A 25,000-nucleotide genomic window follows, 5' to 3' on the forward strand; every position below is an offset into this window, starting at 1 on the left:
AGTAAAGTCAGCAAATTTCACCTAACTTCTGCAAAAAGTCATGAAGCTCGGTGAAATTTACTAAGCTTTTTTTTTCTCTGAAAATGTTCACCATACCGAAGTTGGTGATTCTTGCTAGCTGTGTATAGCAATTTCCGAACAAATCCTTGGTGGACCAATTTCTTGAGGAATCCCTGGAAGATTTTCTCAAGATACCACCGGAGGGATTTATGAAAGAATTTCTGAAGCAACACCAATGAAAAACTCCTAACGAATCTGAGCACATGCAAATTTATCTATAAGAGTTCTTGGAGAAATTGTTGAGGGAATATCTAAAGGAAGCCCTGGAGAAATTTCCCAAAGTATCCCTGGAAAAAATTCAAAAGAACCAAATGAAGGAGTTTATGAGAAAAAAATGGTAGATTTTACCAAACTCATTTTGACAATTGATTGATTGATTGATTGATTGATATTTTAACAAACTCATGGAGGAATCTCAGAAAGATCTTTAGATTAATTTCTAATCCCTGGAAGAAATTCTGAAAGGAACTTCTGATAAACTGTTCAAGATATTAGAAAAAAATCCTCAGAGAAATTGAATGAAGAATTCTTGGTTTTCTGTAGAAATCCCTGAAAACATATCTGAATGTTACTTCTTTTTTGTTTTTGAGAAATTTTAAAGTTATCTTTGATTTCCTTAAGGAATATCTGGGGGAATTCTCAGAAAAATCTCTCCTAAGGGAATTCTAGTAGAATTTCTTAAAAAAAATCTTCTTGAAGTCTTCTATTTCTGAAGAAAAAGCTGGAGAAATTACTGAAGATATACCTGGGGGATTTTCTACACGAATTTATGGAAAATTTTATAAAAATACCCATGGATGTCGTATTATTATAAAATTTTATAAATGAATGCTTTGATAAATTTCTTGAGAAATCTTTCAAAGAATTTCTGAAGTAATATCTAAAAGATTTCTAAAGAAATTAATGGGGGAATTTGGGAAGCAATCTGTGCAAGATTTTATAGAATAATCCCTTTTGAAATTTTGTAGGAATTGTAAGAAAAATATCATGCACTATGTGTTGTCAAGTGAAAAAAAATTGGTGAGTTCAATATTAGTTTAACCCTCTAATACCTAACCCCGTGTTTATACGGGGTATAGTTTGAGCATTTTTGTATTTTATTTTTGTGCGAATTCAAAGCTTTTATTTTTATGGCTCATGTTTAGCACAGTTCTGTATATCTCAGCATAATTTTAGTATCGTTTTAAGCGTATTCACATTTTTTTAAATCATTGAAAAATTGATGTTTTGATCACTTTTCAGATATCATTGTTTCTCTTGTATTGAATTGCATCAATAAACATATTTTCAAATTTTCGCCAATCATTCTATTATAGTAAAATGGTTAAACGGACTTGAATACACTTTGAAATTATTTTCATTAAAGTTACACGGAAAATAAAATTTGACTTGAAAAAACATTTAAATGAAAATATTTCAGCAATAATCACAACAACTCTATATGTACACTGTTGAAAATGCTTTGACATCCATGTGCACAACAGAACATGTGCTCCATGAACAAATTGAGATTTGAATTATGAAAATAAACCAACGTACTCCGGTGAGACTCGAACTCACGACTCCCAATTCGCAGGACGGGCTACCAATAAGTGATTGAAAGGCAGTGCCCGAAGCTCTTGACAATTAAAAATGATTTCCTCTCCCGCTTTGACACACATGTGCACAACAATGTATGTGTTAGATGTTCATCTAATCCAATCCGAAGGAGGTTTGGATTGTGAAAAGAAGGTAACCATGTGCGACTGTGGAATCGAGTTCAGTTCTAGGCCTGCTGGCGACGAAGATAGTCGAGTGACTCCGTAGCTTGAAGGAATAGAAGCGCCCTTCTAGCGGATTGGGAGTCGTGAGTTCGAGTCTCACCGGAGTACGTGGATTTCTTTTCATAACTCAAATCTCAATTTGTTCATCAAGCACATGTTTTGTTGTGCACATGGATGTCAAAGCATTTTCAACAGTGTAATTTCCCACATGGCTTGGTCAGCCAAAGCAAAATCAAGAAATTGACAACTCTATATGTTTTCGTCTTAAAAAATCGGTATCTCATATAGGCTTTCAGGAAAAATATAAAAGTATAGGAATGTTCAAAACTAAAATATTAAAAAAAAATCACAAGCCAAAATAAAAAAAAAAACGCAAAGACAAAAAAACTATATTTAGATCAAAACAAAAATTTGGGTATTACAGGGTTAACAGTCTCCAAGAGCTCCCTTGAGTAAAGGTCTTCCTATCTACAAGCGTTATCAGTTTGGAATGTGTTGAACCCCTTCTGAAACTGTCTGAAACGTTTATGAAACGCTTTTGAACACCTCTAAATTCTCTATGAAGCTCACATGAGAGCAGTGAGTCGAAATGTATTTTCAAAAACAGTAGGACCCCTTAAGGAGAAACTTCAGAGGATGCAAATATGGCTGCCACAATGGCCGACTTGCACCCCTACTCACGATTTCAATAGCACCAATCTTAAAAATCCGTAAACAAATGCGCTCGATTTAGAAAACTGCCACTTTTTGCAAGTGAGCAAAGCCAGGATAAACAAGTGCGGCTTGGTTCGATGCTTTCTTCGTCAGATTTGTGCCTCTAAAGTTTGTTTGCAAAATTGCAATGGGATTTCTTGATGTTTCACCTTAATCCCCCTCAAATCCCTCTGTAATGCTCCTCAGACTCTCCATAACTCCCCAATACGCCACTGAAACCTCCTGAAATTGCTCCCATGAAACTGCCTCGGACCCGCTGTAACGCACCTGAGACTCTCCAAGACCCCCGAAAATGCCCCTTTTATGCCTCTGAAGCTTGTTGAAAGTCCTTTGAAACATTCGTAATACCGCTGAAAGCCCCCTCGGATCCCATCTAAAGTACTTGAGACCCTCTGAAACCCACAAAAACGTTCCCATAACGCCTTCGGAACCTCCTAAAATGTCTTTGTAAATCTCTGAAAACCTTAAATAATCCTCTGAAACTTCCTTATATGCCTCCAAAAAACCTTCTTTGGACCCCCAGCAAAACATCTGAGACCCTCCGAACGCTCTCGAAAACGTCCCTGAAGCCCCTTGTTACGCCTTAACCCCAGCAAATTTGGTCTTGTTCTATCATACAATCCTATAAACTTTGATGTAAATAATAGGAACACCAAGAAATATGGCTATGAGTAAAATCATGAGTCAACTCATTAAAGATTTCTTCGGCGATGAGTTTGGCGAGTCAAGAATCGCACGTGAAGCAGCTGAACCATGCGTATTGAGAATTTGAGTTGTTACCAACACTGTACCGTAATCAACCTGCTTCATGCAAGCACTGTACCCAGCCACTGCATCCTGGCAGTACATGTGTACAAAATAAAAAAGCAGACAAAATCAAGCCTGACAATCAATCGACAGCCAACAAACCCGCGGGCGATAGTAGCTCGACACTCAAACAAGCGAACGAAGCGAACGAGCCGAACATCCGTTCGAGCTACTCCAGCGTGGTGGAAAATAAACCGACCAACAAGCTATCGGTAGACGTCGCTACTACCGGCGGCGGGAAAAGAAGGAGAAACAAACAACAGCAATACAGTGTACAGCCGCCCGAACGTGTGGTGGTTACAAACTAACCAACAACGGAGTCGCCATCGCCACCGAGAAAGAAGCAGGATAGCAACGAAAAATTCTTTCGCAAAGTTGAACAAACGCAGAGAGAACGCAGCCCAGATTTCGATATGAGTAGCATTGAATTGAATGAAGACGACGAAGATGATCCCGAGCCCGACCGCGATGATGACATGAACGCTTGGATTAAATGGTTACGCAGGAGTATTGATAGAGAGAAACGGAGAAAACAGCAATGAAATTTGTATTATTTTTTTTTGTATTTAGATTTAGATTCCGACCCGAATGATCATTTTTGATTAAAGGGTCGTTAATAAATAAACAAACAAACAAACACTGTGCATAGGTATTTTTATATGTATTCGCAAGGGCACTCATACGGCAGGTTTTTTTTTGTCTCAAGAGCTGGTTACTCAGTAAGTTACTTGGAGTAACCTCGATGACGCCACTAAGCCTACCTACATACATGAAAAGTTAAAAATGTATAATATTTATCGAACCTAATGCTCTAATGGCCGATTTCTTCACCTCGGCTTAACCAGTAAGCTAGGCTTACCCATAGTTGAACCTGGTTTAACGCTTAAGTCAGGGTGAAAAAATCGGCCCTAATTAGTAAGTTGCGGTGGAATTCCCCATCCACACCAGTCTTGCATGGAAATGTGATACTCATTTGTCAAACTCAAGAAAGTCTCAATCATAATCTGATAAAAATATATTTAAGATTTGGTCTGTTAAACATACTGTATGACACTCTTCTGAATGCTTAATAATTTAAAATCATTATGACACAAACAGTTACATCTATCATTAAATACATCATTCAAAACTGTGCCACACCGGAATGGCCGAACCTTTGTAAGCCACCATCTTCCTCCACTGGTCCTGTTTGACTTGATTCGAACTGGGTGCATTCGGTCCCATGAACAACTGCCCCAGGTAAATCTTCTTGCCCATTTTGTTTTTGGCCGCCAGCGCAACGCGTATCGAAATGTGATCCAAGTTACTCTCACTGCTCAGCGGTAGAACAATGGTGCAATCGTCCTGGTTCCACCGACTGGACAGGGCAGGCCGGAACGGTTCCGATTTCCAGGTGGCCGAAAGGATCTCATGTTCCAGAACCGTCGTTTTGAGATAGATCTTTTCACTGATCGCTTCGAATTCTTCTTTCACCTTGATGCCACATCGGATCTTGGCGGTGGAGATTTTGAGACACAAGCCTTGTTGATCTTTGTCTTTGTTTTTGACGCTTTTGACGATCTTCTTCACTCCCTTGAAGCTGAAGCGGCTCTTGTTTGAGTTGGACACGGGAATGGGTGATCCACACGCAGGTTGTTCCTTCTTGAAGCGGAACGGGTTTGTGAGGGAAGATGATGAAGATGCTGAACTAGGAGAGTACGGGCCTTCGATGTTAAAGGATAGATCCTCTTGCGAAGCCTTCTCACTATCCAGGTGCACTTCGGTATAGTCACAAAGCTGCAGGGTTACCTCCACTTGTCCCTTCGGGCTTTGGAAGATCTGGAAAGATATGATCTTTGAACATCAAAAACGTTCACATCTTGCGGAAAATTCTTACCACCGCACGGGTCTCCGCCGGTTGTGTCACAGTGATGTCCTTAATCGGTAGCCACATCTCTTCGGTTTGGTACAACCGTCCCCGACAAAGCTCCTGGAATGCCTTCGGATCTAGGAAGTATGTCACCGAACCGATGTTCCGCTGACTTTCACTTGTGGTCAGCTTCTTCAGGTTTTGTTTCTGATCGAAATTGGCCGTTTTGGAATCGGGCGGTTCCACGTCTTTGACTAGTTTTCCGATGACCGGTTTGTCCTTGAGCCTTTGGCTGCCCTGCCGGATGAAGGTCATCGTTTTGTGCTTCAGTGTGGATTGGAACTGAAAAAGGGATCTCAAGTTAGTGATCAGTTGATTTGCATATAAATAGTTGGGAAGCTGTTACCCCTGGTGGTAGCTCCAAGAGAGCAAATACTGTGAACACGACGAAGTTGCCATTGAACAGTTTCTCCGGTGGAGTCTCATCTGGTTTCCCTTTGTGCGACTGGTTTTTCTTCACGCGGAATGAAGATCTGTGGAAGATATACAAAATAATGTCAAATGAACAAGATATCCACTAGGGCAAAAATTGTTATATCATTGTCAATAAGCCTTACGCCGATCAACTTGAATCTTATCAACAGAATAATACGAACTGCGACCAACGACAACAACCCCAGCGACTCCAACAGTACTTGCTATTGGAAGCTGGGCACGTGGAACTGCCAACCTTCTAACTTCATTGGGAGCACCCGCATTTTGTTGTGGATTACGAGAAAAGTCACATCTGCTTCTCGGACTGCAGTTTCCAAAGCAGACACCCATGAGAATCTGATGATCAAATATAGTTCTCCATGAAGGATCGGTTTATTTGTGTGTGATTATGGGTGCCTAAACTCCCGTTCATATCTACACGTAGGGTCCGTTTTAGGCCCGGACCTAAGCACTATGCTTAGGCTTTTATGATGTAAGCTAGTTGTCTAACGGACGCGAAATAACTTTAGATAAGGCAGGAACATGATTGGACTAGAAAACAACATCATATTTAGGTATGCTACAGAACGTCGTCCGAAAGCTGCCAACACCTTACGTGATGGGTGACTCAAACGTCCATCCATAACCCATCATGGGGGTAAGAAATTGACCATTACGTTGATTACTGAATATGCTAGTACTTCGGTATTGGCTGACTAAACTGGATCCTACCACTGCGGTTCAGTCATTGGTCAATCTCTCATTTGCTTCTTGATTGTAAACCGATTATTACATGACAAGTAGACGATGATCTTCATGGTAGTGACCATTTTCCTATTGTCTTGTTGAGGGCCGTAAATCCTCCGTCTGCGCCGATAAAACTCTTAGATGGAGTATTGAGAAAGCAGACTGCTACGGCAACTCTCGAGATATCCGTTGCCATTTTGAACGAGCTCAACTTGGCCCTAAGTCATAGCACTGGAAAGGCTGCGGGTCCTTATATAGGGTTTCCTATTCCTTGGAAACTCCCACTTATCGACCGGTTGGCGCTGCTTGGCACAATGGTCCGGGCCTTCTGAAATCACACCTGATGAGTGGAAAGAACCCAAGTAGCATTTTTAAGTCTAGACAGACTAGAAGAGCTTCTTAAAACCATCATAAAACGAAAATAAAAGGTATTCGGTTTTGTGATGGTTTTACAACCTCTAGAAGACTAATTGGCCATCAAAATGATATTTGGCAAGGCTATGTTATTCTTATACCTAAAGATGGAAAGGACATTACGCTAACGGAAGGTTATAGATCAATAACCTTATTTAGTTGTATGGAGAAAACACTCGAGCGGATGGTTAACTGTCACCTATCTGGAAAAGCATAAACAAATTCACCCACAGCAACACGTATCCCATTCGGTTACGGTGCGGAGACGTTCTTTTTCAAGCTTGATAGTCTTGTGCATGTAGATGTAGATGCATTCTCACTAGACGATTGCAAGACCTATGACATGACATGGAGACTCCTTATCCCAACTACCCTGAAGAGATGGGATATCCAAGGGCATATGTTCTTGAACCTCTATACAGTATGGTGTTTAGAATCTGCTCAGACTCTTTCAAGATTTCACCAGTAGCTCCACTGGTTGTACTATGAGAGGTTACCACTGGTATATCTGGTAGGTGAGGACCTGGCTACTAAAACTACGCGGGCCCTGGAAACGGATCTCCTATGTAGTGGGATGCTGGTAGTCCAGCGTATTAGATAGACGAACAACTCACGTGTTAGCCACTAGGTCTTACCTATGGCAACGGACATGGACGTCCTTAAGATCGAATGGTGAGTGAGGGACGCATGCGGAGGAGGTACTTTCCCTGAACTCGCAGTGGCTATCTTCAGAGAGATTGAAGTTTTGTATGCACTAGTTTATGAAGAGTTTGAGAAGTCTATAAAGACGGGCTTGGTGGTCTAGTGGCTACCGCTTCTGATTCGTATCCAGAAGGTCCTGGGTTCAATCCCTGGCCCGTCCCTTTCCTCCTACTTTGTATCTTTCTATATACTTTCTCTCTGCTCTCTACATATACATCTCATGTATATCAACATGTTCATAGCCATCCCTAGAACAGAAACAGGTTGAAAAAGCCGTTTCCCTTCCTTCCAAAACTTTCACAGCACAGTGTCTCAATCCTGTTAGAAAACGCCTACAAGTTATGCAATCAAGCGAACCGTGCCGTACATCTTCAAAATAATAAAAACACACAATTCTATCACCTTACCCTGGTATCCACACACCAATGTGTGAACCTTCTGCCAACCAATTCCCACCAACATTCCAACATCCGCATGAATTTGTGCTGGCGCAGAGGTATATTCGGCCAGATGTGGATACAAACGATTGCAATCATTACTTCCTTACCCTTCCCCACATTGACCTGCAACCTGACGTGGCAGGAGCCATTGTCGCCTAAAAATAGAAGATCACCGACGCTCACACACTGAAGATGCCTGCTAGTCCCCGGTAGATATCTCATTGGTTCCTTGTGTGAGTGTAGCTGGTCTGGCGATACTGGAGTAGCATCTAAAGTTTGAGAAGTCTATAAGCTGATGTGGTCGCTCAACCGCTCACTCTTGTCCATATTTTTTTGAAATATGTATGGAGCGTAGATTTTGGTCGAACCCTCTTCTCTTCTCTTAAAAGTCTACGTAGTTTATAGACGGCTCCCAGACATGCAAACGCGCATTGGACTATGGTACTCCATGGTTTTCTGTCCGCCAGTGGGAAAAGCTTTGGACAGCTGTAGATGATCGAGATGTAAGGGTATCTGGGTACATGGATAGTGGACATACAGACATCCTAGGAGATGGGGCTGCTGCCTTCGTTCTAGTAAATCAAGGGGGTCATGCTTCACAAGAGGTAGCTTGGGTTCCTCTCTGTGGTGCATGCCGCTGGATCAGGCAGACCTCGAAGTATGCGTGAAATGCAACCTGGTATGTACTACCACCAGGATGCTTTCATCCGCAGGATAAAAAACGACAACAAGAGTAGAGGGATGTGGGAAATTCTTGAGATCAGAGGGTCCTGACTCGGTTGATAATTGAACACATCCGGTTCACTCATGGGTCAAGAATCGGTGGCAATACGGTCCATTGCCAAGAATGTGGACGTGATCAGTTAGTGTCCGATCGACAAAAGAATGTAGATTGAGAAATAACCCTCCTAAGATATTAGATTTTTCGCACCACGATGGCGTAGATCATGTTCAGCGTGCCTGTCTGGGTCATATTGACACCAATTAACGATTCTTCAATCTTGTTCCGGAAGCACTGATGATGATAAGGACAATTCTAAGTGCAACTCGAACGCGAGTAGGACCAATGACCAAGTCACGACGCCAAGATAGCCACAGATGCTCTGAACCGAATGGAGCTTATGCCGTTTTTCTTTTTGAACCTGGGTTGGAACTTAATTGGCGTTTATTAAAAAAAAAACAAACGTTAAACTAGTTGCAGAACAAGTTAACCCAAGTCGGGTTAGACTTGAAACTAATCTGATCCAGTTCCAACCCAAGTCATTATTAAAGTTACCCGAAAATAAAAAAAAAAGTACTTCTTGTTCATGTGACAAATTATTCAACCAAAAAATTTAAAATGATTTAATCTTGCAATTGATAACTGAAACTCCAGTGCTTATTTCAAACATATAAAACTAAGGAAAATACTGTTACATGAAAAAAATATGAAAGAAATTGGCTGAATAACTATCAAAATTACCCCTTTTTACGGTACAACATTTTCCCGTGCAATACTCACTTATGACTAGAAACCAGCGGAAACCGGAACGTCTCCCCGAACATGGGCCACGATGTGGTCTGTATAGATGAATCGAACTTGGCCGTCCCGGGAAACAGCTTGATCTTTATCATATACCCCTCGACGCTTTTCAGTCCAAAGCTCCCCGGCAGGTGGCGTGCTCCGACCAGGTGAACTTGCAGTTCCGGTACAGTCGACGCCGATGAATTTCCATTCGACGGCGGCGGCGACGACGACGAATGTCGATTGTTATTATCCCCATCTTCGTCGGTTTGGCTATAGCTAAAGCTCGAACCCGGGTCAAGCACCAACTTGAAGCCGACAACGGGTTCTATCCGCTGCTGGTCGTTGTTGTTGGCTTTGTTGGACGCTTTTGCTCCACCACCACCACCATCGGAGAGGATTGCGCCAGTTGGGTGGTGAAGCAAGTTTCTTAGCTTGTTCATTGCGCGCACCAGCAGTAGTGGGGAAACACCAGAATGATGTCAATGTGATGTCTAGTTTCTCGCTGGCTGGCTGGGCTCGCGAGCGATCAGCTGCGAGTTTGATGACTTCAGCTTGGGCTCGGGCTGTAGAGACTGATGACCTCAGGTGTGAAACGGTTGTTGTTGTTATGATCGATGGTTAATGACTACACGCGACGCTGGTGAATCATTCTGGTTGGGAGATTGTGGTCGACTTTAGCGCGATCGACACGGAAGGTAACGGATGCTGCAACGGAAGAAACAAAGGATTCATTTTTAGTCAGAACTTTATAAGGCCATTTTTTTATCGGATTGAATGTTACTTTTAATAATCTTTTTCTCGTAAAAGGTTGGCATAGTTTCCATGTAACTTCCTTATTTCTTAAACTTTATTATTTTCACTTCATTTTTTTAGTCATGGAGACTCATGGTTGTTTACTTCATCCCAGTAAAAACATTGAGTGTCATATTAGTACAACAGATAATCTCGTATGTTTGCTTAAGCATAACCATGTAGTAACAATTTCAAACTTCAATTCTTGCAATATTGAAATTTCATTTTTCTGTCACAACTCATTTATGCACCTAAACTTTCTCATCCAAACAAAACGAATCTTCAATTTCTCCGAAACATAGTGATCAAGTTCACTTCCTTTACAGAGCATGCCCATTCCATGAGCAGAAATAACCTCCAATCGATACATTTTATTGCATGTACAAACACGTCTAGACATAGGCACGCGACATCTTCTTACTCTCGATTTTAGTGCAGCCTCTTCGAACTGGATGCTGTCCGGCGTTCCGAAGATTTGTACGTTTTACACACATTGCCTATTTACGTTGAGCTGTGCATTGGCTTCTCCTGAGGCTATTTTTGACACATTTTAGTTTATGTGTGTCATTCTATGCTATTCCGCAATTGCATTTTAGTGATCGTGAAGTAAGCCGTTTGAATTGTTGTTGCTTCCCACGGGCAGTAATTTGATGACCGTGGTGCCTATGTAAACGATAAACAAACTATTGGTTAGATGAATTATTGCATTCAATAATTTTCCAGTCTTAGAATGTTATGTGATTGGTTGATCAACTTCACCCGGATTTAAAGTTTTCGAATTTGACCATTTGAACATTTTTTTACAAAATGTAGTAGTTTTTTGTAAGAATTTCGTTTACGGAATTTGATTTTATTGAAAAGAATAGAGGAAAAGTGATCAACTTCCTCCCAGATTACGGTACTCCACCAACTAATTTGCAGGAAGGAAGAAAACGAGTAAGCAATTGGATCGGAATCATAGGAATAATAGTGAAGGAGAAAATAGAATCTAATATGGATAGGTATGACTGTGAATGGGCTTGCTTTGAGGGACCACTTACGTAGCTTTGATATACGGTCTTCAAGTTTTGACACGATCATTTCTTAGCTGAAACGATCATTTTCCAACAACGAACTTATAACATTTCCATTTTTTGAAAGATAAGAGACGGCCTACTGTAGAAACTCTTGTTTGAATTTCTTCTGAAATTCTTTCAGATATTCCTTAGGATTCTTTTAAGGATTTCTCCAGGAACTTGACCAAATATTCCTTAAAATTTTTTCCATGGATTCTTCTTGAGATTCTCAAGGGAATTTTCCAGAACCCCTCTATAAATTACAGTAGACTCTCAGGAGATTTCACGAATTTTAGGCCTAATGTATTTGGCACAATAAGTGCTGAATTCAAAACGACAAATAATTTTTATTATTATGTTTGTATATTATTGTGTTAAAGTGTGAATTAAACAGCCATAGTTTCTACATAATAACGAAATATGTTGTAGTTTTTAGAGTTACTGCTTTTTGAAATTGCTATTGAACATCATTCAATGCACGTGATACTTTTGTAAACAAATATAGCAGTTGTCACGTCACGACAAGTGCTAGGTTCGATTCAGTTATGCAGTATATCTCAAGCCGTGCGCCGCAGCGCTTTGGTGCGCCGTAAAAATGTCTCAGGAGCACTGCAGGTTTTTGAGCTATTTTGGCCACAAACTTTTATTATTCAAAATGCGAAGTACAGTCGGGTCTCCTATTAGACGCTGCCACCCACTTTACGCCCTTCGCGTTTTAAGTTTTAGGCTGTCTTCTAACCAATTTAGTTTTTGAATATGTAATGAGTCTATAGTAAGCACCAACTGCATTTAAAAAATCAGTTGTCCTGCATCCTGACAGCTAAGAAATTATCGTGGGTATAAAGTTGGTGGCAGCGTCTAATAGGAGACTCGACTGTATCTGTTTTGTTTAGTAAAACGGATGCCGCAGCCTTTTTATTTTATACTAAAGTTTATTTTATTCTAAAGATTCCCCTCGTCCAATTTTTTAGTTAAGAAAATAATGTTCCAAAATTATCGAATGTTCTACGATTGTAACTTCTAATGTCTTTTAAGTTTCAAGATTTTTACCATTTTATTCTAAAACCCTCTTTTTTGGATTCTGACCCTCTTGCACAAAAACGAAAAAATGATCCATCACTGTCACAGGTTCCTAAAAGTCTATTTTTATATCTATTTTTCCTGAAATTTGACTACTTTATGTACCTACCAATTTAGAAGGATTTACACTGCAATCACACAGAAATTTGAAATTTTTGTTATGTTCTGCGTATCTTCAAGCAAATGGCATTTTAGATTCTTAGAAAACGTGATGTTGAAGGTTTTTTTTTGCGATATGTATTTGAAGGGAAGCGAGAGTAGCCGAAAAAAGAATTCACCGCAGAAAGAAAAAAAATCCATGAGGAAAATGTGATTGCTCAGGCGCAAGAAAGAATGGAGCAGAATAATATGCGGAGATTTTACGAAACTGTCAATGGCGTGCGGAGGAAAACAGCACCTTCTCAGGTCCTATGCAACGCCCGTGAAGGAAACTTGCTGACAGAACGGTGCGAATGGAAAAGCAACAGACAGAATTCGAATCGATGACGACGAACAAGCTGTGGAACCTCCAACGCTAGACGAGGTCAAGACAGCCATTAGAGGGCCGAAGAACAATAAGGCTGCTGGGAAGGACGGACTCCCGACCGAGCTTTTAAAGCACGGTACCCGAGCAGAGTCTGACAACAAAATGATAGCAAGTCGAAAAATCGATTTGTATTCAACAGCAAATTGATATCACATTTTGATATCAGTTGGTCTTGACTAAATTTGATTTCAAACTTAGATTTAGTTTTGCTGTCACTTCGAACTATTAAAAAAAATAGTTGTTAAGTTATTTCATTACTTCTAGGCAATCATGTATAATGGACCGGCCCACATATGTATGGCGGGAAAGAAAAGTTGGAAAAATTCACGGGGCACCCTCTAGAATCGTGCCTTTGGATGAGAAGAACAATCTGTGAAAGATTCAGCTCAATCGGTTTAAAACTGAGCTGGCGCAAATGAGTTGAAGGTTTGTATGGGATTTTCAGTCCAAATATATAGCAAATTGGATGAGCTACAGTCTCTCACTCAGTACACCGGTTCAGCGAGTTCGATTTAGCTCAGAATTGAAAGAATGGTAGTTGATACCCTAAGGAACAACTTTGTAGAAGACCATATAATGATAAAACTTAATTTAGTTGCGGGTTTAGCTAACGAAAGCAGGATGAGAACATCTTCCTCTGTTTACTCTCGGTTGTTACATGCAGCACGTGTTTGTCGGTCGAAGCTTGCGCGCTACATCGTAGGCAGCTATGTAATTCTTCAATGTTTCGATATCCGCCCAAGTGCGTGAGAAATTGAAATGAAGGACAACATAGCCGCCTATGATGTATAGCGCAAGTTTCGAACAGCAAACACGTGCTGCATGTAACAACCGAGAGTAAACAGGGGAAGATGTCCTCATCCTGCTTTCGTTAGCAGAAACCGTAACTAAATTAAGTTTTATCATTATATGGTCTTCTACAAAGTTGTTCCTTAGGGTATCAACTACCATTCTTTCAATTCTGAGCTAAATCGAACTCGCCGAACCGGCATACTGAGTGAGAGACTGTAGCTCATCCAATTTCCCATATATTTGACTGAAAATCCCATACAAACCTTCAACTCATTTGCGCCAGCTCAGTTTTAAACCGATTGAGCTGAATCTTTCACAGATTGTTCTTCTCATCCAAAGGCACGATTCTAGAGGGTGCCCCGTGGAATTTTTCGACATTTTTGTATTTGGGCCAGTCTAATGTATAATAACTTCAGGAATATACCATTAATGTCTTAATGCCTCAATCGAAAAACCCCTATATTTAACGATTTTTCCATTTTTTTCGTATTGATAGCAAAAACAGTTATAAATTTGCTATTACTGATAGCAGGAATTGTTTTCAATTTGCTGTTACGGGAACATTTTTCTGCTCTCATTTTTGATGTTTTAACCGTTAAAACGATCAAAACGACAACTACCTGAGTTAAATATCATAATTTGCAATATCACAACATCAAAATTTGTTTTCAATTTGCTGTCAGACTTTGCTCGGGTAGTGAGCAGCTGTATCAACGCTTACACCGTATTATATTGAATATATGGGAAGAGGAAGAACTGCCTGCTAGTTGGTTGGTTGGTCTCATTTGCCCTCCATACAAAAAAGGGCATCGACTGGAATGCGCGAATTACAGAGGATTAACACTTCTCAATTCAATTTTGTCCGGAATACTGTTTAACAGGCTGAGGCCGATTGAGGAGTCCTTCGTCGGCGAATATCAGGCGGGTTTTCGTGAGAGCCGATCAACGATGGATCAGATGTTCACCCTGCTGCAGATTCTCGATACATTTGTGGAGTACAACTTGCAGACCCATCATACATACATACATTTATTTGTTCAACATCATTAATACAAGACATAATCAACAATAGTACGCCACAATACTCGGTTTGTGGCTGCCGCTCTCCATCCTCGGTCGCGCCCAATGCTCGCCAAGTCACGCTCCACCTGGTCCGCCCATCGTGCTCTCTGCGCTCCACGCATTCTTGTGCCAACCGGATCAGTTGCAAACACCAGCGTTGCAGGGTTGTTGTCCGGCATTCTTGCAACATGCCCTGCCCACCGTATCCTTCCGGCTTTGGCCACCTTCTGGATGCTGGGTTCGCCGTAAAGTGCAGCGAGCTCGTGGTTCATCCTTCTCCGCCACACACCGTTCTCCTGCACACCGCCGAAGATCGTTCTTAGCACGCGTCGCTCGAAAACTCCGAGTGCTTGTAGGTCCTCCTCGAGCATGGTCCATGTCTCGTGCCCGTAGAGGATCACCGGTCTTATTAGCGTTTTGTACATGGTGCATTTGGTGCGTGGGTGAATCTTTTTCGACCGTAGTTTCTTCTGGAGCCCGTAGTAGGCCCGACTTCCGCTGATGATGTGCCTCCGAATTTCACGGCTCACGTTGTTGTCAGCCGTCAGTAAGGATCCGAGGTAGACGAATTCCTCCACCACCTCGAAAATATCCCCGTCTATCGTAACATTACTACCCAGACGGATCCGGTCGTTTTCGGTTCCGCCTACCAGAATGTACTTTGTTTTTGAGGCATTCACCACCAGTCCGACCTTTGCTGCTTCGCGTTTCAGGCGGGTGTACAGTTCTGCCACCGTTCCAAATGTTCTGGCGATAATGTCCATGTCGTCCGCAAAGCACACAAATTGGCCGGATTTCGTGAAAATCGTTCCCCGGCTGTTGAGCCCGGCTCGTCGCATCACACCTTCCAGAGCGATGTTGAAGAGTAGACATGAGAGTCCGTCACCTTGTCGCAGTCCCCGGCGAGATTCGAATGAACTGGATAGTTCACCCGAAACCCTTACGCAGTTTTGCACACCGTCCATCGTTGCTTTGATCAGTCTAGTCAGCTTCCCAGGAAAGCCGTTTTCGTCCATGATTCTCCATAGCTCTGCGCGGTCGATACTATCGTATGCCGCTTTGAAGTCGATGAACAGGTGGTGCGTTGGGACCTGGTATTCACGGCATTTCTGGAGGATTTGCCGTACGGTAAAGATCTGGTCCGTTGTCGACCGGCCGTCGATGAAGCCAGCCTGAGCAGACCCATCATCTGTTTCTTGATTTCAAGGCGGCGTACGATTCAGTGAAGAGAAACGAGTTATGGCAGATTATGATCGAGCATGGTTTTCTGGCGATTAGACTGATTCGTACGACGCTTAACGGTTCGAAATCAAGTGTACGGGTTGCGGATGGCATTTCGTCATCGTTCGTAACCTTAGACGGGCTGAACCAGGGCGATGCTCTTTCGAACTTACTGTTCGACATCGCACTGGAAGGAGCGATAAGGAGAGCAGGAGTGCAAAGGAGCGGAACCATTGTCACGAGGTCGCATATGCTCCTGGACTTCGCGAATGATATCGACATCAGCGGGATCGACCGTCGGGCCATGGAAGAGGCGTTCTTACCCTTCAAAAGGGAGACTGAGAGGATTGGACTAACGATTAACACCACAAAAACCATCAAGTACATGATTGCTGGTGGTCAACGTCGCTCCGACCGAGGTAGTGGTGACGAAGTGGTGCTAGGTGATGAAAAGTAAGTGTTGTGGACGAATTTGTTTATCTTGGTACTCTAGTAACGTGCGATAATGATGTTACCCGCGAGGTTAAAAGACGGAATGCAGCTGCAAATCGAGCCTTTTTCGGTTTGCGAAACCAGTTGAAGTCTCGTAGGCTGCAAACGAAGACAAAACTCGCGTTGTACAAGACTCTGATACTTGCGGTCGCTTTATGCAGCCATGAATCGTGGACGTTGAGACAAGCTGATCGGAGAGCCTTTGGAGTCGTCGAACGTAAAGTGCTGCGAACAATACTCGGCGGTAAACTGGAGGAGGGCATCTGGCGGCGTCGCATGAACCACGAATTGAACCAAGTATATAAAGAGATGAATATAATGAAGCGAATAAAACACGGCAGCCTGCAGTGGGCTGGGCACGTTGCTCGTATGCCGGAGGAACGACAAGCTCAAATCATATTCAGCAGAGCACCAGGAAGAGGCCGTTGGCTTCGTGGTTGGCGGCGTACACGGTGTTTTTTTGCAGTTGAAGAAGACCTAAGGGCTCTAAACGTTCAGGGTGCTGGAAGCGATTGGCCCAGGACCAAGACCAGTGGAGGCGAATGCTTCATTTGGCGTAGACTCACCGCTACGAGTTGTAGCCCATCAAGCATCAATTAAGTATTTGAAGTTTTTAACTGATTGTGATCGTTATATCAGAGTAGACTAGGCGATTATATGGACAGGCAAAGATAAGCAAAGTAATTGGACAGCTCTGAACTTTTTGGCGTTATTTTGATTCAGATGTTCCATCAAGAAGAAATACAGAATGAACCTCTGAGTTATAGCGTTGTTTCTGTATTATACAATTTGTTGCAAAAATATTTCATTTACCCAATCAAACAGGTAATTATCAAGATGAATTGAAAGCAATCGAACAGAAGCATTTCTTAGGTATTACAAGATTTTATAGCTCTTTGAATGAACACATCAAACAATTTTACTGGAAAATCATAGTCATGCATTGGAGAGTACATGACTTAGAGGGCATGAAGGACTGCAGTCAAAGCAGCCATCGGCAAAGCAGCAAGAGCACTGTCGCGAGAGCGGAACTGAAATGACTAGACGTCTGGTTCGACAAGGAGTGAAAAGTGGTTTTGGAGAAGGAGAACGCAGTGTGAACGGTAATGCTGCAGCATGGAACCCGCCGTGAAGCAGACAGAACGCATTCCAAATCGGCTTTGCGCTGCGCATCAAAATGTGCAGGGATAAGAACGAAAGCTCCTTAACACTTATGTGGCCGGCAGGGTACCCGGGTACCTTTTTCAATTTCAAATCTCGACATTTTAATGGTTGTTGAAACTAGGATGTTGGAACTCTGTTAGATCTTAGAACTCGTGAATATACATCTATTAATGGGGTTGACCGAATTTTAAAGTAAGGAGGGGCAGGAGGAGGGGCTCCTGCATTTTTTTTATTACGTGGAAGGCCGGCAGGGTACCCGGGTACCCACGAAATTGAAATGATCATATCTCCGTCAATTTTTCTTAGATTTTGGAAATTTTTAGCTCATTCAACTCAGAAACTCATCATCTATCGGGAAAATATTTGGTTAGACCGATCTAATCACCGTGGTTTTCGGAAAATCCATATTTTTGGGAGCATGTCCTTATACCATATTGAAACCCACATTGTTAAGACTAGGATATCTTAAAGTGTTTATGGTCAACCATGGCCCCACGAGAAGCGTGTTCCGAAATCACAGTTTCAAAGTCAACACGTTTTATGATTCCAGGCCAGTCAGATACAATATGCCAAAGCAATTTTACGATGCTTGGTACCGAAATTGCTACTAACCTACCGAAAATCCCGTATATTGTATTGTATAAAAACATGGATCCGTAAATCCGGATTTTCCGGTACCCATGGTGATCGGACCGGTCCAACCAAATACGATCTCGATAGATAATGAGTTTCTGAGTTGAATGAGGCAAAAACTTTTAAAATCGGTGGAAAAATCGCTGAGATATGATCATTTCCATTTCGTGGGTACCCGGGTACCCTGCCGGCCTTCTATGGGTGTTTTTTTGCTGGCCACACTACGGTTAAATGACGGAAGTGAAACCAGCACTTCGACGAGCGCATGAATGGCGCAGAGAACGTAGGCAAGAGAAATAAAGAAAATGGAAAATGGCTACTTCAGTGTTAGGGAAAGTGGGGTAAGATGCCATTTTTCAAATTTTCATCGTTTTCAATGATACATTGCCTCATTTGTTAGGCTTTCAAAGTAGTAACAGCAACTAGACAATATTTGCTTGATACTTCAGCAGAAATATTCACGAAAGTAATGCATTTAAAACTTGGTTCGTTAAACGGAAGTGGTGCAAAAAGGCCATTTGTCATGGGGTACGATGCCACTTCATGAAAACATTAAAAAAAATTCGTCCATCATTTTTTGGGCATTTCCGACTCCCTGTTATCCCAAGTAACAAAATTAAGTTTATTGTGCTTTTCAAGAATTCTTCAACACCTATTCTTTATGAGTGTAGAATTAGCTTCTAAGTTAAAATACAATGTTGTATTACAAAGTTAAACCAATCGTAAACCCGCTAAAGAAAAAAGAGGCCCATCCTAAGATAGTCTTGGAGAAGATTATCTTGAAACCTGTTGTAATTCACAAGATGTCCTCTAGGCGAATTGGTTTCTACTTGCAGATCTCTTCAAGTGAACGATACAATGATTATAAAATTGTCAGTTTCTTCTGTTGCTGTTGCTTATATGTTGGAAGATAAGTTAAATAGAGTTGGGGAAAAAACATCAATGAATGATACAATATTATATTCGAGATTAGTTTCTAATTCGATTGGGATGTTTCCGTACTTTAACAAGGTTTTCAACTGCCAAGCGGAATTTATCGAATAAGTATATGTTGCAAGATGCTTTCAAAAATTACAACGCGCTTAGATGAAAATGCGATAATCAAATATTTAAAATTATTATTTCAGGTCACGAGAGCATTTTTCATGAGTTTTCTCAACATGGCATCCGTTGTAGTCCACGGAGATGTCATTAGTTTTCGGTAATTTTAACCACATCACCATAAGATCGCCTTAAATTCCTTTCTACTGAAGCAAGAGTTGCAAGCGTAACTCAAAAGTACCGTAAAATGGGGTAACTTTGATAGTTTTTCAGCGAATTTTCTTATTATTTGTCCATGGAACAGTATTTCCCCGACTTTTATATTTTTATAACAAGTAGGGTCTTGTCCCATTTGGGCAGGTGTACCTATTTTGGGCACTTGCCTCTATAACTAAGTCAATTTCCAACCGATTGATTTGAAATTTTGTACAGAGTTAGATACTATGCGTACCTAACTCTATACAAAATTTCAAATCAATCGGTTTGAAATTGACTTAGTTATAGCGGCAAGTGCCCAAAATAGGTACACCTGCCCAAATGGTACAAGACCCTACTGGGGTATCAGTTATCAATTACAATTGAAAGATTCGATAATCTGAAATATTTTGGGTGACTTTTAGTTTTCCGTATGAGCGAGAATCAGATTTTCATTTTGGGGTTACTTTGATAATGCCCTGAAAAACACATCAAATCTTAAAAAAAATATCACAGATTGAAATCTTAGGAGTATGAACATGATGAGAGAAATCTTGTGGTATATATTAGATAGAATTTTCATATCACAACATTGATTTTTACTAAATTCTACATATAAAAATGTGTCTGTGGAGTACTGAGTGAAAAACACAGTGAATTCAGCTATCAAAAATCATTATCTTTGTAAAAATATTTGTTTAACGGTACATTAAAATATGATTACCTTGCTATTCATGATGAATTCTCTTATATTTTGGAATGTTTTTAATGTTTTATTACCAAATTTTGAACAACACAAATTTATCTACAAGATATTTCAAGGGCATTGTATACTTTTAGGCGTTTATCAATGTATGGAGATTTGTGTCACAATTTACAATATTGCTTCTATGTCGTAAAAAGACACTTCGTTAAGAGATTCAAGGCCAGATTTGGAATCTACTATGATGATTTTAACTAGGATAAGAGTCCATTCATAAAAAAAAAACAGTTGTTACGAAGTCGTATAGCAGATTGTTTGAAGGGGTTGACAAATGACAAAAATATCAACAATTTTTATTTTTTGTCCAAAAAGTTTTGTTAAAACTAGGTTTTAATGAAAATACGTCTAAGATGAACTTTCATATGTATAGAATTGATCTACGTTTGCCTTTTTCCTAACTGGAAAGAATCATAGTTATAACTGGAAGGAATCATAGTTATAAGATAAACTATATAATGCCTGTCGCACTATCAAAGTTACCCGCATTATCAAAGATATCCCGTTTTACGGTACTTAGATTTATAACGTTCTCCACCAAAAACACCAGAAAACCGTCTTTAATTTATTTCAACTTAACAAAGGGTAAAAAGTGTTACTCAAGAGAACTCTGACGTTATTGATGAGGATTTATGCAAACTTTGCCGAGAACGTCATAAATCTTATACATCAAAATGTAAACAAATAAATAATTGCGTGTACCGCGGTGAATTTTTGGAATAAAATGAGCCGGCAATTGAAATTGGGCTCCCTCATCGATCAAAGTTCATCAGCAGCCTGGTACCGCCGCCAACCGGGGACCAGCCTTGATGCAGTGCAGTGCCAAGTAAGCGTTTCCAAAAAGTAAGTTAGTGAGTTTAACAATGTTCATCAATGTCTGAAGATTGAAGAATTGATCATCAATTTCACGAGAATCGACGTCCTGGATAACCTAACCAAGGGAGCATCCATTTAGTACGTCACGCTAAAAATGAGAATTTTTAACCCCCCCTCCCCCCTTCGTACGGGTTTTTCCTATACTCAATACATTGCTTGCCACATTTTTCAGAACCCCCCCTCCCCCCTCAAAGCGTGACGTACTTTATGGATGCCCCCCAACCTCTGAAACCAGAGGAGTTTGGCACTGCGCGGCGTCAGGGTCAGTTGTCGGGACGGGTGATCCTGGTTGGCAGCGGTAATGGATCGACACCCGAAATTTGATGCTTGTGGATTTTTTTTTATTTTTCATCTACCAAACTGTTCTTATTCAAGAACAAATACTCTTGCTCAAGAATGATTGATTGAAGATAACTACAAGAGGCTCTTAAAGCTGACGTTAAGGTCAATAGTTCTTATTATATTGTGGATTTACCGGCTACTTGTAATCTACCGGTTATATAAGTAGCCGTTACAAAGTAGCCGTTTTCATATAAAAATCAACTTGATTGTCAAAAAATGATTGTCGCTGAGTAGCTAGTGGCAACGAGGAATAACGCATACAATAAAAATGATTAAAATCATTTTTAAGTTACTCTTTTTATAAACGGCTACTTTGGAGGCCATACTGAAGCGATCGGTAGAATACAAGTAGCCGGTAAATCCACAATATTTGTGGTTTTATGCACTGAATCTCATGTATTCTTGAAGATGTTTATAAAAAACACACATATGGATGAAGAATAGTTGTGCTCAGTAGAAGCAATTATAAGATCAATTAGACTATGCAATGCTTTGATAAAACTATCATAAAAATAAATAAAACCAAATAGAATCAATAATGTTACTTGGGATGGCTAGCTGAATGACCCCTGATATAGTCAGCATAGACATCAACAGCCATGCGCCTCCATGTGTCTCTTCTTGGAAGCACATGGCTGATGATAAAATCACCAGAAAACCTTGCGATCCATTGGATCACCTGGCAGGCTCCTTGAAGCACTCCTTTTGTAAACACTTTGGCATCATTCACCAGGAACAATGATCAAAGCACTTACATGAATAGTCTGCTGTGTGGGATCATTTTACCCCTTTCAGTAAATTTGGCAATTTGTAGCGTTCATTGATTGTTTTCATTAAACTACTAACGGCCATGCATCTCCTTATCCTTATGTTGGTAGCGCTATTACATACATTGCATCTCCATTTTTCCACGGTATCGCAAAACGAATCGGATTATTGTGGAACTTTCAGGGGAATTTGCTATTCAAAGATTTATAACTGTTCCCTTCGTTTATTTGATACCTGTAAACTATTTGACCACCGATATGGTTGAATACAAACTTTTTGCTATGTAGAACAATGTTGAATATCCACAATCTCCTAACAAAATATAGGCATCCCATCCCAGCCAGCACCGCAACCGACAATTGGAAGCTTCATAAGATTAATTGATAGCTATTATTACTACAAACGATCCGAGTAATTGTTTCGCATTCTATCGTCCGAGACCGAGCGATCGTTCAAGCTTCACCAACCAAACGCCATCCAACGTCAACACGTTTGCCTCTACGCATCACTCCACTCCATTGTATTCCCCAACTTATTCCAATATTGTCAGCTACTCGTTCTCACTTCCACCTCCACCGAAGTAGACACTAATCACACAGTGCAAACAGACTGCAATCTCAAGCTCGTTTCAAGACGAGAGAGACGACGATCATTGTGCACGCGTGCTTCACCACTTACAGGCCGGGGATCGCTTATTTGCTTAAACTGCCGCTGCTGGGTCGTGAAATATACTTTTGAACTGCTACACCGCACAAACTCACTCGCTCTTCAGTTACTTCCACTATTGCGGACGGGTCATTATCATATTCGCTCGTAACACGCTCATCAATTCTTTTCCAGCCGCGGCCCACAAGGTAAACGATCATTTGAATAATTGCCCAGAATGCCTTTCCTTTTACGATCGGGATATGCTGTCACCGAGAGTTGGATCGGAAGTTGACCACTTACTTCTGGAGTGCCGTCTTCCCCTTGAATTCCTCAAAGCCGGCGCGCGGAATTTCAAAAAAAAAGACTGAAATCCGAAAAAGGCAATCGACCCGAAAGCAACACTTCAAACAGTTTGAAGTGTACTCAAGACGACGGCGGCGACGACGACGCGCGATGCTCGATAAAAAAAAAATCTCGCAGCAGGTGATTATCTAATTGAAATGTTTTATGCGGCGTTGCGTTGCCCGTATGTTGTCACGCGGTAGAACCACTTGTTGACGCAACCGACCGTAGAAATGGTAGTCCCCACGTCAACTCACGCTGGATGCCGGAACGAAACTGAAGTCGCTCCCGCTCGCTCAGCATCACATCATCACACGGTCGGTGGAGCTGCATGCATATATCGGGTGTGGAGTGAAGGGTTCTCACATCAGGATTGAGAACGTTAGGAAAACTTTATGGTATGTAGGGATGATAAAAATAGAAGTGTCCCTGTGCAATTGCTGACTAGGAGCCTCGTGATCAAGAAAGTCACGCGGAACCCTGTGATCGACAATTTTTTGTAACTAAATTTCCATTTTGTAATATCTCAGCGATGGCTCAACCAAGGGCCCAGGGTCCTCACATTTAAGGAGCCACCACAAAATTTAACTTCTGAAAAAAAAAGGTAAAGCAAGATAAAAAGTGATGCAAGAAACTTCTCTTCTTTTGATTTTTGTCATAAGAACTTCAAATTACTGTCTACCTGTTGACGTTTACTCACTAACTCCATCCAGCCAGCGGTTTGCGGAACGCAGCCTGGTTAGCATTGGGCGGTTATGTTTCGTGACGACGAATCGCTTTTCTAAATAACGTATTCTTAGAATTCGTAACATTTCGGCTTACGTCGACGGAAAGATGAGAACATATTTCACGAGAGAGGCACTATAACCACTAGGTTGATTAGTTTGGGGTTTTCATCTTATGTTTTGGAAGTGTTAATGATGTTTTTTATTTACAAGTATTTTTGGAACTCTTGAGTTTGATTTTACTTACACATATTACAATTTATTATAATCATAGAGCAACAAACTGTTGGAATATTTTTAGAGGAATTTAAACATGAATTTAAAGCAAATTATTTTAAAGAATTTCAGTACAAATTTTTTGATATGAGAAATTCGCTTTCTGAAATAAGGATGAATCAATGGCTCTCCTGATAAGATCCATGGATTTCTTGAGAAAATTGAAAAAAAATATAGGAAATTTTTGAAAAATTTATTCGTTTACCAAATTATTGCCTTTCTCGTACACTAAGTGTACTGGAAAGGCTATATGTTCACTCCAAAAATGACTTTTTGATAGAAGGTCCGGAAAGTCGAGTCACATATACCAATCAGCTCAGCTCGACGAATTGAGGTGATGTCTGTGTGTGTGTGTATGTGTGTATGTGTGTATGTGTGTGTGTGCGTGTGTGTATGTGTGTATGTGTGTACAAAAAACTCACATCACTTTTTGGCAGTAAACCTCAACCAATTTTAATGATCGATGGTTCATTCGACGCGGTATACAGTCCCATTGTTTCCTATTGAAAATGGTTCGGATCGGTCCAGCCGTTCCGGAGTTATGGCCATTTAGGTGTTCCGGACCGGTACCCTTGGGAGGGGCCAGACATGAAAATGCAACAAACCCATGCATGCGACCCATCAAACCACGGCATTTTCGATCATCTGATGAACGGTAAGCAGGAAAATAGTTTCAGACCATATCTGAACCGGTAGTGTTCCGGAACCGGTTCCGAGGGGTCCCGCCGGAAGT

The 25,000-nt window shown here is 41.0% G+C and overlaps 1 protein-coding gene across 2 annotated transcripts in view; it reads right to left on the reverse strand.

The window, feature by feature from the left end:
• Nucleotides 1–4,335: 4,335 nt before the first annotated feature.
• The window catches only part of LOC109417797 (uncharacterized), a 28,353-nt gene continuing 7,688 nt past the window's right edge, over nt 4,336–25,000 (reverse strand). The window contains exons 1-5 of one of the 2 annotated variants that reach the window (XM_029869637.2): nt 23,225–23,513; nt 9,472–10,182; nt 5,600–5,726; nt 5,221–5,535; nt 4,336–5,162 (exon numbers count right to left, since the gene is read on the reverse strand). In XM_029869637.2, the coding sequence (XP_029725497.1) occupies nt 4,464–5,162; nt 5,221–5,535; nt 5,600–5,726; nt 9,472–9,917 (1,587 nt within the window). In that variant the 5' untranslated portion in view covers nt 9,918–10,182; nt 23,225–23,513 and the 3' untranslated portion in view covers nt 4,336–4,463. Of the gene's footprint in view, nt 5,163–5,220; nt 5,536–5,599; nt 5,727–9,471; nt 10,183–23,224; nt 23,514–25,000 lie in introns of those variants that run through there. The other variant, XM_019691968.3, reaches the window with a different exon arrangement.

This window comes from Aedes albopictus, chromosome 2, assembly GCF_035046485.1.
Source record: "Aedes albopictus strain Foshan chromosome 2, AalbF5, whole genome shotgun sequence".
Lineage (NCBI taxonomy): Eukaryota > Metazoa > Arthropoda > Insecta > Diptera > Culicidae > Aedes > Aedes albopictus.